General features: G+C 53.2%; 1 protein-coding gene across 1 annotated transcript in view; it reads left to right on the top strand.

Annotated features, from left to right (window-relative positions):
* The first annotated feature begins 12,157 nt into the window (after positions 1–12,157).
* CEP192 (centrosomal protein 192) overlaps positions 12,158–13,196 on the top strand; it is a 72,504-nt gene continuing 71,465 nt past the window's right edge. Inside the window, exons 1-2 of the mRNA XM_069853247.1 lie at positions 12,158–12,192; positions 12,960–13,193. Of these exons, the coding sequence (XP_069709348.1) occupies positions 13,024–13,193 (170 nt within the window). The 5' untranslated portion in view covers positions 12,158–12,192; positions 12,960–13,023. The remainder of the gene's footprint in view (positions 12,193–12,959; positions 13,194–13,196) is intronic.

The raw sequence follows: 13,196 nt of genomic DNA on the forward strand, positions 1-13,196 counted from the left end.
CAGGGACACTCCCATTTCTCAGCAGCGGGACAAGCAGCAAACTCTAAAGGGCGTGTTCCACTGTTTCTGGTCGATCCTCTTCTTGCCATTTTCCCAGCAGTCTTCCCGTCACATTCAGCCACGTCTTACGCGTAATCACGAGGCTAAAACTCAAGTCCAATAAAGCTGTCTTAGAGAAACTAAAAAAGAGAGCAGACATAAGAGGAAAGGCTGTGTCTCCCCGCACTCCCCCCAGCCCCATGCGGCACCCCGGGCAGGGACAGGAGGGTTTCGGGGGGACGGGAGGGACACGGGGCGCTGTCCCTCTCCCAGTCCCAGCCTGCATCCCCTTGGCCACAGCCAGCGGGAGGGCAGCGCGCTGCCGTGTCTGTGGTGCGTGTGAGCATGTACGAGGCATAAACATAACAAGCACATGGTGTGTGTGGTGTGTGTGACATGTTCCTTGTGTGTGCAAGGCGTGTGTGTGTCATGTGGATGGGGTGGTTATGGCATAAGCCTGGCACGTGCACAGCGTGTGCATGGGCGCAGTGGAGTACGCAAGGCATGGCGTATGCATAGGGTGAGCATAGCGTGAGCCTAGAATGTGTATGGCGTGTGCATGGGGCACTCACCTTTGCCTCGAAGCAGAGCCCTGCCTTCAGGTCTCACAGCCCTTTCTTCTCCTTCACGAAGCCAGGATCGGGAATCGGGTTTCAGTCACCTCCCGTGACAGAACCCTCCAGCCGTGTGCAAGTTCTCGCCAGAGAAGCGGCTCTAGTTCCCTTGCCGGCCCCCAACAGAAGGATGCTCACGACGTCTGTTCTCATCCCTTTCAGCAGTGGAAACTCCTTTGTTCACCAGGCATCAGCGTTTCTCCCCACTTTGAATCTAGCTGGCCGCTTGCCTCGCTCTGGTTTTCTCGGCCTTGCAGCCCATCCTCGGCCCGCTCTAGAGGGGAAGAGAAAGCAGAGAGCGGCTTTCACACGGCTCCGAGGAGACACACCACCCGCAGGACACTCTTCACGTAAGTGCGTCACCCATCTCCCATGTGTCCCCTCCCTGCACGAAGGGTGTCTTTGGCACAACAATCCACAGGCAGCAGCAGAGGTTACTGCAGTTGGTGAATCCACAAACTTCCCTTTCTATGGGACCTGGGAGCATACGGAGCCTTCTGCGTTCGCTTGAAGGATGAGATCTGCCCAATCTGTGCAGAGAGAGGCAACAGAAGCCACTTCAGCTGCAGACACCCTCATGCTAAGGAGGCTCCCGGTGCTGCCGGCTCTCGTGTGGCGAGGACGCCCAACACCGCGTCACCTTTCCACCCCTAGAGCTGGACCCTCTGGCTTAGCAAGCAGATCGGCGGTCTCAGCACACGGCCTCCGCACTGGAAAAATTCAGACCCACGGGACGACCCCACAACAGCTTCCAGCTGCAGATCCCAAAAGCGAAGCTACCCGCTTAGTTACACCACCATCCGTCTCCACGCCAAGGGAACATGAACGTTCCACCCTTGCGGGGCCCTGAGGTGCCTCTGCAGGCTCGTCAGGGATCCAACCACCTTCTGAACAGCGTCGGACGGCCTGCACGCATTCTGCTCGGCCATCGCCTTCCCCGGGGCTTTCACCCAACAGCCGTGACGCAACATCAACTCGTGCGTAAGCGCACACGTACACACGTGCAAAGGAACGCGAAAGGGCAACAACACGAGGCCTCGCTCGGCAACGATGCCATGAAGATGGTCCCACAGCCCTTTCGTTTAGCCAGCGGAGAGCAGATAAAGTTCATCCTCCTCCTCCCCCCGTGCCGTGCCAGCTCACTCACCGTTACTCCTCACGACGAGATGGAAGGTGGAAGAATATCGGGCTTTGAAAAAGCAGGGAAGTTCTGCGAGACTTTTGCCAGGTTTTCTGCAGTAAGGACATTCTCCAGACTGGCTTTTTGGGCTGTGAGGTAAGAGAGACGTGCACGATACGTTAAGGAATTTTTAACGCCACCTCGGAATACCATCACGATGCTAACAGAGTCATTTGTCCAGTTACAGGCGACAATCGGAGCATAAGTAAGAAAACAGAAAAAGCCCCCCACCCCCACGCACGATGAACAACGATGTGGTCAACGACAGGACCACGCCACTGGCACAGAAGCCGGGCCGATACACCGAGCCCTCATCCACAGAGAAACAAACGGAGGAGCCAGAAGCTGCTTCCAGAACCAGGAGTCAGCATCACAAACGTCACCCTCGCTCAGAGCTGCAAAGCGGACGTTTCTCCTCTCACCTGAATGGCAACCGCTTCCCTTTCACCCATGGGCGCCCTCCTCTTCTTCCGCCGCGAGTGTATGAGAGAGATGGAAAGGCTCCACAGCGCTCTGCAAAGATGAGGGACCTCTAAGAGGTGCGTCTGCATTTCCCCAAGGTACTTGAGGTACCTTAACTCTACAGTTACCGTTAAAAACGCAACAACTCCCCTTCCGTACCACTGTTACGGGACATAGTTTCACACAAACACTAAAAAGAAGTCTAAAAAGATGCTAAGCCTCAAAATAGATGAGAAGGCTGAACAGGTATTCTGTGTAACTGGAAACAGAGAAACGTCTGAACCAAGAGGATCTGCAGCAAGCGTTACGGATGTTGCACCATTATAAACCCTGTGACACGGAAGGGTTTTAAATGCAAAGAAGCCTGGTTGTAGAAGAGAATCAAAGAAGCGACCTCCCCCCTGGCACTCTCTACACTAACAACATAAAAGCGCTTTCCAAAGCTCCCCTTCTCCTCCTTTCCCTCTTCGTGTGTGTGCAGCATGCTTGCAGTGTGGCTGGCATGTCACCTTCATGGTATGTGCTAGCATGTCCATGGCATGTGTATGGTATGTACACAGCCCGTACATAACATACACATGGAGTGTGTGGCATGCGTGGCATGTTGGCTGCATGTGGAAGGCGTGTGCGTGACATGTGCTTGACTGTTGTGGCATGAGCCTGGAATGTGCATGGAAGCAGTGGCCTGTGTGTGGAGTGCGTGGCACGTACACAACACATGCATGGCATGTTGCCTGCGTGTGCAATATATGCGTGTGGTATGTGGTCTGCTGCTTGTGTGTGCAAGGTGTGTGCATGGCGTGTGCCTGGCTGGTGTGTGGCATGCCACTTGCATGTTCAAAGCACGTGCATGGGGTGGGTGTGGCGCTAGCCTGGCACGTGCATGGCGTGTGCATGGGGGCAGCACAATGTGCACGGGGGTGAATTGCATGTGTGGGGCGTGGGCCTGGCATGTGTGTGCCATGTTCATGCTGCGTGGCGTGCACAGGGTCGGCTGGCGAAGCCCCTGCCACCCTAGTATTGTTGTCTCGATCCAGCGTTCACTAAACGCGATGCCGTCACATACTAACCCAAAGCGGAGAATGCTCCAGCTAGTGCCGTCAACTCGATCAACAGTGATTAACAAAGAGTAATGAGTCCCGAGGAAGCCACATACCCAAATCCTGCTGGCTTGGAGGGCACCAGCACGTCGCTTCTTCCTCTCTCCCTGAGGAGGCGTCGGGATCCCACAGGAGCTCTCTCATCATCAATACTTCTGTCAGATTGTCTCTGCTGACAAAGCAAAAAGAATCATAGAATCATAGAATCCATAGGTTGGAAAGGACCCACTGGATCATTGAGTCCAACCATTCCCATCAACCACTAAACGATGCCCCTCAGCACCTCATCCACCCGTCCTTTAAACACCTGCAGGGAAAGTGACTCAACCCCCGCCCTGGGCAGCCTCTGCCAGGGACCAATGACCCTTCCCGTGTAATATTTTATCCTGATGTTCAGCCTGAACTTCCCCTGGTGGAGCTTGAGGCCATTCCCTCTCATCCTGTCTCCTGTCACCTGGGAGAAGAGCCCAGCTCCCTCCTCTCCACAATCTCCCTTCAGGTAGTTGTAGAGAGCAATAAGGTCTCCCCTCAGCCTCCTCTTCTCCAGGCTAAACAACCTCAGCTTAGTGTCATCCACAAACTTGCTAAGGGTGCACTCAACCCCTTCATCCAGGTCATGGATAAAGACATTGAACAGGGCTGGACCCAGCACTGAGCCCTGGGGAACCCCACTTGTCTCTGGCCTCCAGCTGGAGTTAACTCCATTTCCCACCACTCTCTGAGCCCGGCCATCCAACCAGTTTTCCACCTAGGAGAGTGTGCGCCCGTGCAGTCCAGAGGCTGACAGTTTTTGAAGCAGAATGCTGCGAGAGACTGTGTCAAAGGCTTTACTGAAGTCCAAGAAGGCAACATCCACAGCCTTTCCCTCATCCAGCAGCCGAGTCACTTTGTCATAGAAGGCTAACAGGTTTGTTTGACAAGACCTGCCTTTTGTGAACCCATGTTGACTGGGCCTGATCACCTGGCTCTGTTGCATGTGCTTCACGATAGCACTCAAGATCACCTGCTCCATGACTTTTCCCAGCACTGAGGTCAGACTGACAAGGCCTGGAGTTCCCTGGATCCTCCCTGCAACCCTTCCTGTAGATGGGCACAACATCAGCCTCCAGTCCAGTGGAACTGCCCCAGTCAGCCAGGACTGTTGGAAGATGATGGAAAGGGGTTTGGCCAGCACATCCACGGCTCCTTTAATACTCTTGGGTGGATCCCATCTGGCCCCATAGACCTGTGGTGTCTAGCTGGGCAAGCAAGGCTCTGACCACCTCCTCTTGGATCATGGGAGCCTCATTCTGCTCCTTTAATTCCTGGGTTTGTACACAGAGGGAACAACCTTCCTTACTATTAAAGATGGAGGCAAAGAAGGCACTAAGTACCTCAGCCTTGCCCTCGTCCCCTGTCACGGTTGTCCCTTCTGCACCCAATAGGAACTGAACACTCTCCCTAGTCCTCCTTTTATTGTCATTGTATTTATAGAAAGATTTTCTGTTATCTTTCACAGACTTAGCCAATTTGATTTCTAGTTGGGCCTCAGCCCCCCTCATTTTCCCTCTGCATGATCTCACTTCCTCCCTGTAGTTCACCCAAGATGCCTGTCCCTTCTTCCAAAGCTCATAGACCCTCCTCTTTTTTTTGATGTCTCTCAAGTCTCCCTATCAACTATCTCCCTAGTCAACCAAGCTGTTTTTCTCCCCTGCCGGCTCCTTTTCCGGAGCATGGCGATGGCTTGCTGCTGAGCTGCTAGGATTTCCTTTTTGAAGAGCTCCCAGCCCTCGTGGGCTCCCCTGCCCTTAAGGACTGTCTCCCACGGGACTTTCCCAACCAGCCTTCTGAACAGTCCAAAGTCTGCCCTCTGGAAGTTTAATGTGACTGTTGTGCTAATCTCCCTCTTCACCTCACCTAGAACTGAAAACCCCATCATCTCGTGATCGCTTTGTCCCAGGCGTCCTCCTACCACATTCCCCACAGGCCTTCTCTGTTCATGAACAGCGGGTCCACGAGGGCACCTTCCCCTGTCAGTTCACTCACCAGCTGTGTGAGGAAGTTGTCTTCCACGCACTCCAGGAACCTCCTAGACTGCTTCCTCTCCGCTGTATTGTACTTCCAGCAGATATCTGGAAGATTGAAGTCTCCCACGAGGACCAGAGGCAGCAATCTTGAGACTATCCCCAGTTGTTTATAGAAGAGCTCATCAGCTGCTTCTTCTCGGCTGGCTGGTCTGTAACAGACTCCATCACAACATCAGCCTTCTTGTGGGCTCCCCTGATTTCAACCCACGGGCACTCAGTCCCCTCCTCCCCATAATCCTGTATCAAAGCAAAAGGAACGAGCTGTTAGGGCAAAAGACTCCAAGTAACCGTGCTTGAAATGAACCCCCCCTGCCCCTGCAGCTCTCGCCACCGCGCACGACACCCCAGAAAAGCGACACCCGCCCCCGCTCTCTCTAGACCGACAACACAAAAGCGCTTTCCAAACCTCCCTTTCCGCTCCTTCCCCTCCTCCCCACCTCCTTCTCTCCCCCCTTCTCCTCCCATTGTGCCCCATCCTCACCCCTTGCTTTCCCCCTCTCTCCCCTCCTTCCCTTCCCCCGCTCCCTCCTCCCCCTCCCGAGCGGGGATCTCCCCCGCGGGGCCGCACGCCGAGCGCAGACGCAGCCCCGAAGGCCCCGACCGCCCCTGAGCCCGAGCCGGCCCCGGGAGGGCCGCGGCTCACGGACAGCGAGCCCGGAGCGGCGCCGCCGGCCACAGAGCGCTCCCCCGCGCCTCTCCGGGCGCCTCTGACTCACCCGACCCGGCCCCGTTCGAGCCGCTCCCGAGCGGTGCCGCTGCGGCCGCGGGCCCCGGCGGGCAGCGAGGGCGGGCGGCGCCCGGGCCCCGTGCGGAGCTCGAACCACCCGCCCGCGCTCCGCCTCGGCCCGCCCCCCGGGCGCTCTCCCGGCGCTGATTGGCCGCCGCTCGCTGAGTGACGCGCGGCGCAGCCAATGGGAGCGCTCTGTGCGGGGCCCTGCCCAGGGGCAGCCGAGCGCCGCCGCACCGAGCCGAGCGCTGCAGAAACACGCGGAGCCGGGGCACGCGAGGCTGTCAGGGCACACAGTGACGAGCGGCTCAGCCAACGGGGGGAGGAAGCCGGGGGGAGGCGCGGCGTTTGAAAGCCGACGGGGCGGGGAGGGGGGGAGGATCTTTAACCCCTCGCTGTGTTTTGCGGAATCAAACTCTATAACTCAGGGTGCGCGGCGGGGGTTGGGGCACGAGTGTCGTTCCGTGTTGTGTTGTTCCGTGTTTCCATGTCGTTCCGTGTTGCTCCTTATCGCCTTATATGGCGAATTTGCCCTTTTATAGTCAAGTTGCCTTTTTATGGATATTGGCGTTTATACGGTCAATTTTTCCTTTATGGTCAATTTGCCCTTTTATGGTCAATTTTCCCTTCTATTGGCGGTTGCCTCACTCAAGATGGCGGCGGTCCCATCCGTCTTCTTCTCAGTGTCCTCACTCAAGATGGCGTCGTGACCTCTCGTTACCCTCCTCGTGCCCTCACTAAATATGGCGGCGACACCGACACGCCATGCCCTCACTCAGGATGGCGACGAGGACCCCCCCCCTTCCGCACCAGTGCCCTCACTAAATATGGCGGCGACACCGACACGCCGTGCCCTCACTCAAGATGGCGGCGAGACACCCGTGCCCTCACTAAAGGTGGCGGCGAGATATTCCCCCCCCTTGCCCTTACTAAAGATGGCGGCGAAACCGACACGGCTTTCCCTCATTCAAGATAGCGGCGGGAACCGTGCCCTCCCTCAAGAGGGCGGCGACACCGGAACGTCGTGGCCTCACTAAAGATAGAGGTAGGCCTGCCAGTCTACCTCCCCCGTGCCCTCAAGATTCCGGAGAATACAACACGCCGTGCCCTCACTGAAGATGGTGGCGAGCCCACCCGTCTCTCTCCCCGTGCCCTCACTCAAGATGGCGGCGCACCCTCCCGTACCAATCACCAAGCCCTCACTCAGGATGGCGGCGACACCAATACGCCATACCCACACACAAGATGGCGCCGAGCCTGCGCATTCTCACTCCCTCTTGCCCTCACTCAAGATGGCGGCAATACCCTCGTGCCCTCACTCAAGATGGTGGCCACACTGACACGCCGTGCCCTCACTCAAGATGGCAGCGGGCCCCGTGCCCTCACTCAAGATGGCGGCGACACCGACACGCCCTGCCCTCACTCAAGATGGCGGCGGGCCCGCCCCGAGTCTCTCACCGTTTCTTCACTCAAGAGTTTTCGGTAATTTGCCCAGTTTGTCCTTTTAAGGCGTTTTCCCGGTTTGCCTTATATGGTCGATTTGCCCTTAGAGGGTCAGTTTGCCCTTCTATTGTTTTTGTTAAGGGTTAGGAAGCAGGTGTGTGTGACGTGCGGGCATATGAGACAGGGGAAAAGCTCGAAAAACTTAGAGGGCTTCGCTCACTGAAATAGGCACTGTCTGCTAGCAAAGGCCTCCAAGACCCTGGATGGTGATAAGGGAGGAGCTCAGTCACTGATAAGGGGAAGCCGAGTGCCTCCTGCTCTGCGGACTCGGAGCTCGACCAGGACGAGAAGGCGCCTGCGCACAGACTGGGCTCACGGACGATTCACGAGGAAGATGGAGGCGACTTCAGCCCTGAGCCCCACACCACGACCCTGCGCCTGCACAAGTACGGGAGAAGCTTCTCCAATCTAATTATAATAAGAAACAGGGAAAGGTCATGAAGATGTAATAGGCGCTTACGAATAGGCCCGTCTTTACACTATAACTATCTGCTTGTCAGACCATACGGTGTGTGAGTTAGGAGGATTAGCCCCTCGCACCCACCGGCAAATACACACATACCTGCTTTATAACCCTTAACAGAGTTATAGAGTCTGATTCCACAAAACAACTTAGTGAGAACGACAAAAGCAAGTCACAGTGGGGGCTTTGCTTACCTAAGCCAGAGGCAGATGGCATTCCAGGGACAGCGAAGCACCATCAGAGTAACTGCCTTGTACAGTATTCATTGCAAGGGTTCAGGATGCTAAGAGATGAGTCGGAGTTGCCAGCAACATAAATGTTTATTAAATGCGCAGAGGAAATCGGGTAACCGACCGGCCAGGGTCGCCCCAGACAATGGAGGACGACCCCGAATCGGTGCACTAAGGGATGTATTTATACTCACACAGACACATGCAGTTTCCATACAGGCTTTTGCAAGCCAGATAATAAATCAGCTAAGTTTACAGAGTTGTCTTAGTTCGGCAGTCTTCGAGGTTGCAGTCCTGTTCTGTGCCAAACAGTTTCTAAATCCCCCCTTTTCCTCCCTTCCGCCTTATCTCTGGTCAACTTGTTCCTTACTTGCACAGTGCTGCATTCTTTGAGCTGGCTAATTAACTCCTGCTGGGGCCCGGGGTGATTTGTGATCCTAACATTAGCGATTCTATGATTCTTTTCCAGTGATTGGATAATTCACTTAGGGTGTTTTTAAGAAACAGTAGTGACTGAAAGGCCTCCTTTTTTGATGTGTCAGCATGCAGGTGTTTGCTGGTGTGAGTCGCGGGGGCTAAAACTGGACAACGCCTCCATGGTATTGCTAGGGGGTAGCATTACTGTACAGGATGCGATTGCGAGCTTGTTAGCAGATCTTAAGAGGAGGAAGGAGAAGGGTGGGCTCTGTGCAGCAGAAACCCAGGGGGCTATAGTGTATTTCAGAGTGCTTCAAAATGGCCTTGTGCTACTTCTGTGACGACTACTGAGAGGGCAACCTGCACTGTTCCAAAATGCTAGCAAGTTCCTGTGAGTTTTACTTGTATTCTGAAAACTGTTTGCCTAGATGCTGTATTTTTGCTCAGATACACCGTATTTGTTTCTCAGTTTACCTCTGAGGAATTTAGTTTTAATTTACTAAAATGCCATGAGATGTAGCAACGGTGTTAGGAAGGGCTCGCTGATGCCATTTCCAGTGTTTCCTGCGTGACTTTTCTGTTCCCAATGCTAAATGTTTGTGCTGTGAGACCCTACAGTGTTTTTCAGGTATGCCTCGGCTACTGCTGTGTAACCGAAAGCAGTGTAAAATACATTCAGAGATAATTCTTTACATATAACTATCTTTGATAACCCACTTCTAAGGGAAAGATTCCTGCTTGCAGGTTTTTTTTTTCTTTAAATTTGCTTCTGTTAGCCTTTTGGAGCTGAGAATTTATGGTAATAATAAAGTAAATGACAACTTCTGCAGTTTTTAATGCAGTTGTTTGTAGTGAATTCAGCATCATCACGTTGCCTTCCTCTGTGTTGAACTTGTATTATTAGACTAGTCCCAGTCAGATATCTTAAGAATGGAAACACGCTGTGACAGCGTTGGTGCAAAGTTTCCAATGGGCTGGCCGAGCACTTGGTCTTCAACAAATGAACTTCATGCTGGTTTTGTGGCTGATGCCTGCCTTTCCCCCTGCCTACCATTTTGCACTTACATCTCTCCAAACCAGGACCTTTCACTCCATATCCTTGACTGTCCACCTCCACTTACCCAAACTCACATTTCTCCTCCTTATTCATCTCTCCTTCTCTCATGATACAACATTGGCTCTACTCCTGAAGGTAAGCAGCAGAACCCCTAATAGAGAGGGAGGGAGATTACAGAAGGGCTAGGAAGGCAGGATTACAGCAGGTGCTCACTGTGTTTTAAATTTATCTAGCACTTTGCAAGACTGGTGTCCCTTTTCTTCTGAAGAAGCAGATCGGCATTAACAGTTAAATATTGAAATAATTCCCCCCAGGCAAGTGGTAGCTTTCTCTACATTGGACACGTTTACGGGTCAGCCCAACAGGGTTCTGGGTGGGCCGTGTCATTTAAACTATATATCACCTTAAAGGCTGGACCAGATGATCTCTGAAGTCCCTTCCAACCTGGCATTCTGTGATTCTGTTATCCTCTGTATACTATTTATGTGCTTCGAGCACATCTTGGCTTGACGTACCAGGACTAGTTTTTTTTTTGTCTTGCAGTACCCAAGAGGTGGCTTTGGTTTTGTTTTTTTGTTGTTGTTTTGAACATATTTGAACAAAGGATGAACTTCTAATGATGCCGAGTGTGTGAATTTTCACTCTTATTCTAGCATTTTGGCAGTCTTTGTACCAGGAAAACAACTGCTGAAGTGCATTGCAGAAATGTCCTGGAATAACATTGAATTTGATTTAGCTCTTTTGAAGTTTCCATAAACACATATGTGTATATTTGGAAGGCATCTTCTGCCATCTCATCCTCTACTTAAAAAAAAATGTGACATCTATGCTTTGTAATTGAAAACAAATTTTCTCTGTGATGTGTATGAACTGCACATTGCTCAGCCTCGTCTTAAGTGACTTCTGTAGCAGCAATGTGGCAGAAAACTAGTAATATAAACAACACCTGTTGCATAAGTAACTAAAAATAATTAAACTTAACTAAATCCTACAAAAGCTTTTTCCTTTGTACATAGGGCAGCAAGGAGGGGCCGCCTAGTCAGACACAGAATCATAGAATGACCTGAGTTGGAAGGGACCCACAAGGATCATCAAGTCCAACTCCTGTCCCTGCATAGGGCAACCCCTATGATACACCATGGATCTGACTGCACTGTCCAAATGCTTCTGGAATGCTGTGAGGATTGGCATCACTATTGCTTCCATCACTGTTCCAGTGCTCCACCACCCTCTAGGTAAGGAAACTTCTCCTAATATCCAATCTAAACCTCCCCTGGCACGTCCTCCTGCTGTTCCTTTGAGTCCTATCATTGTTTGCCAGAGAGAAGAGATCAGTGCCTGTTCCTCCTCCTTCCCTTGTGAGGAAGCAGTGAACTGCAATAGGGTTGCCCCTTGGTCTCCTCCAGGCTGAACAGACCAAGTGACTTTAGCCGCTCCTTATACAACGTCTCTAAGCCATTCACCAACTTTGTGGCCTCCTCTGGACACTCTCCATTGCCTTTAAATCGGTGTCATGAAAAGCCAAACTCAATAATCAATACCAATTTGATTATTAAGCAGGTATTCTTTATTACAAGGCATCACGCACGCAGCAGATGACTACGCGTAACGTGGCACTATTGAGGCTGGTTACATGACTTCTGTACCAGTTAAACATTCATGCTCATATAGATTCTAGGAAACACAGTACATACTCACTGTTATGGCTGTAAACTGGAGAGAGGCAGATTTAGACTACACGTAAAGAGGAATTTCTTCACGCTGAGGGTGGGGAGGCCCTGGCCCAGGTTGCCCAGGGGAGCTGTGGCTGCCCCGTCCCTGGAGGGGTCCAAGGCCGGGCTGGATGGGCCTGGGGCAGCCTGGGCTGGGGGGGGTGTCCCTGCCCAGGGCAGGGGGGTGGGACTGGGTGGGCTTTCAGGTCCCTTCCGACCCAAACCACTCTGTGACTCTATGATTTTCCAGAAAACTCATTATCACAGTTTATTACCCACCCTCGCACGTGCATCAGTTTCTTTTTGGTCTTCAGAGCCCTCTGGTGGTTTTCACTTCGCGTTCTCTCCTCCATCACTGCGTCCTCTCAGTGGCCTCAGCCCCGCTCCTTGTTTCTGCTGCAGCGCTGGGCGGCTTCGGGCTCTCCCATTGGCTGGCGAGGGGGGCGGTGGGCGGGGCCTAGCGCCCCTCGACCAATCAGCATCGCGCTCTCTCGCTCCTCCCGCCGCGCGGCCAATCGCCGGGGCTGGTCGGGGCTCTCCCCTCGGCTGGGGGCGGGGCGGGCGCAGCGCGCGCGCGGGCTCGGGGAGGCTCGGGGCGGCGGTTGGCCGCGGCGCGCGCCAGGTGAGCGGGACCGGGCCGCCCTTTCCCGCCTTCCGGGGCCGCCGCCGCCTCAGAGCGAGCGCGGGAGGTGGGGGGCGGGGCAGGCAGAGCCGGTCCTTCTCCGTTTAGGGTGGGCGGAAACGGGGGGTGCTGGTTTCCAGCCGCCGGGGTGGGGGCGGGGAGGGCTGGTGGCGCCTCGGGGGAGGGGAGAGTCTGACTTTCAAAAAATGCAGTGACTTGGATGAAACTTAGCTCTACTTTGGCTTAAATCAAAGTGTTCCATTTTTTGTCATAGTAATTGCTTCTATTCCCATCCATTTGGGATGGGGAAAGGCTGCAGACAGAGGTGATCCCGGCAGACGCGTCTGCTCGGCCTGGATCAGACCGAACGCAGAATGTCACCATCGCCGAAGAATCGACAGTGTCTGGAAAAACACTGTTTGAAAAAAAAACAAACAACCCCACATGCTCTTAGAGGGACATTGTGCCTGACTTTTAAAAAATACGGTTACTTGAATGAGAAATTAACCCACTTCAGCTTAAATCAAGATATTCTGCTTTCTGTAACAGTAACTACTTTTTGGATGAGTAGGAGTCCAAGAAGGCTGCAAAGCTTTGTGTTTCCCTGCAATCCTTGTGTTAGGGAGAGGGCTGGAGATAGTTTTTAAGCACGTTTATGGATAAAGTGGGGCAGTTGCCAAAGAATGTTGGCTGTGATGTACAAATAACGTCTTTTTGAAAGCGGTGCTCTGATTTGTGTAACTGTATACTTGTGTTTCTGCTTTCAGATGCTGCTGGACCAGGGCTGATCGTGTTGCCAAGCAGAGCGCTATTTTAAGCAGCTTGTGCAAGATGACAGAAGACTTCAGAAATATTGCAGATGAGACCTTTCCGAGCTTCTTGGGCCATTCATTGAGTACCAGCGCAAGCGTCGCTTTTGAAAATGTTACTATTTCCTCAAACCCTGGTTTACCTGTTGCAGCTTCAACTGTTGCCAGGAGCAAAATGGGCTGTGACAACAGGTA

The sequence above is a fragment of the Phaenicophaeus curvirostris genome, chromosome 3, assembly GCF_032191515.1.
Source record: "Phaenicophaeus curvirostris isolate KB17595 chromosome 3, BPBGC_Pcur_1.0, whole genome shotgun sequence".
In the NCBI taxonomy this organism is placed as follows: domain Eukaryota; kingdom Metazoa; phylum Chordata; class Aves; order Cuculiformes; family Cuculidae; genus Phaenicophaeus; species Phaenicophaeus curvirostris.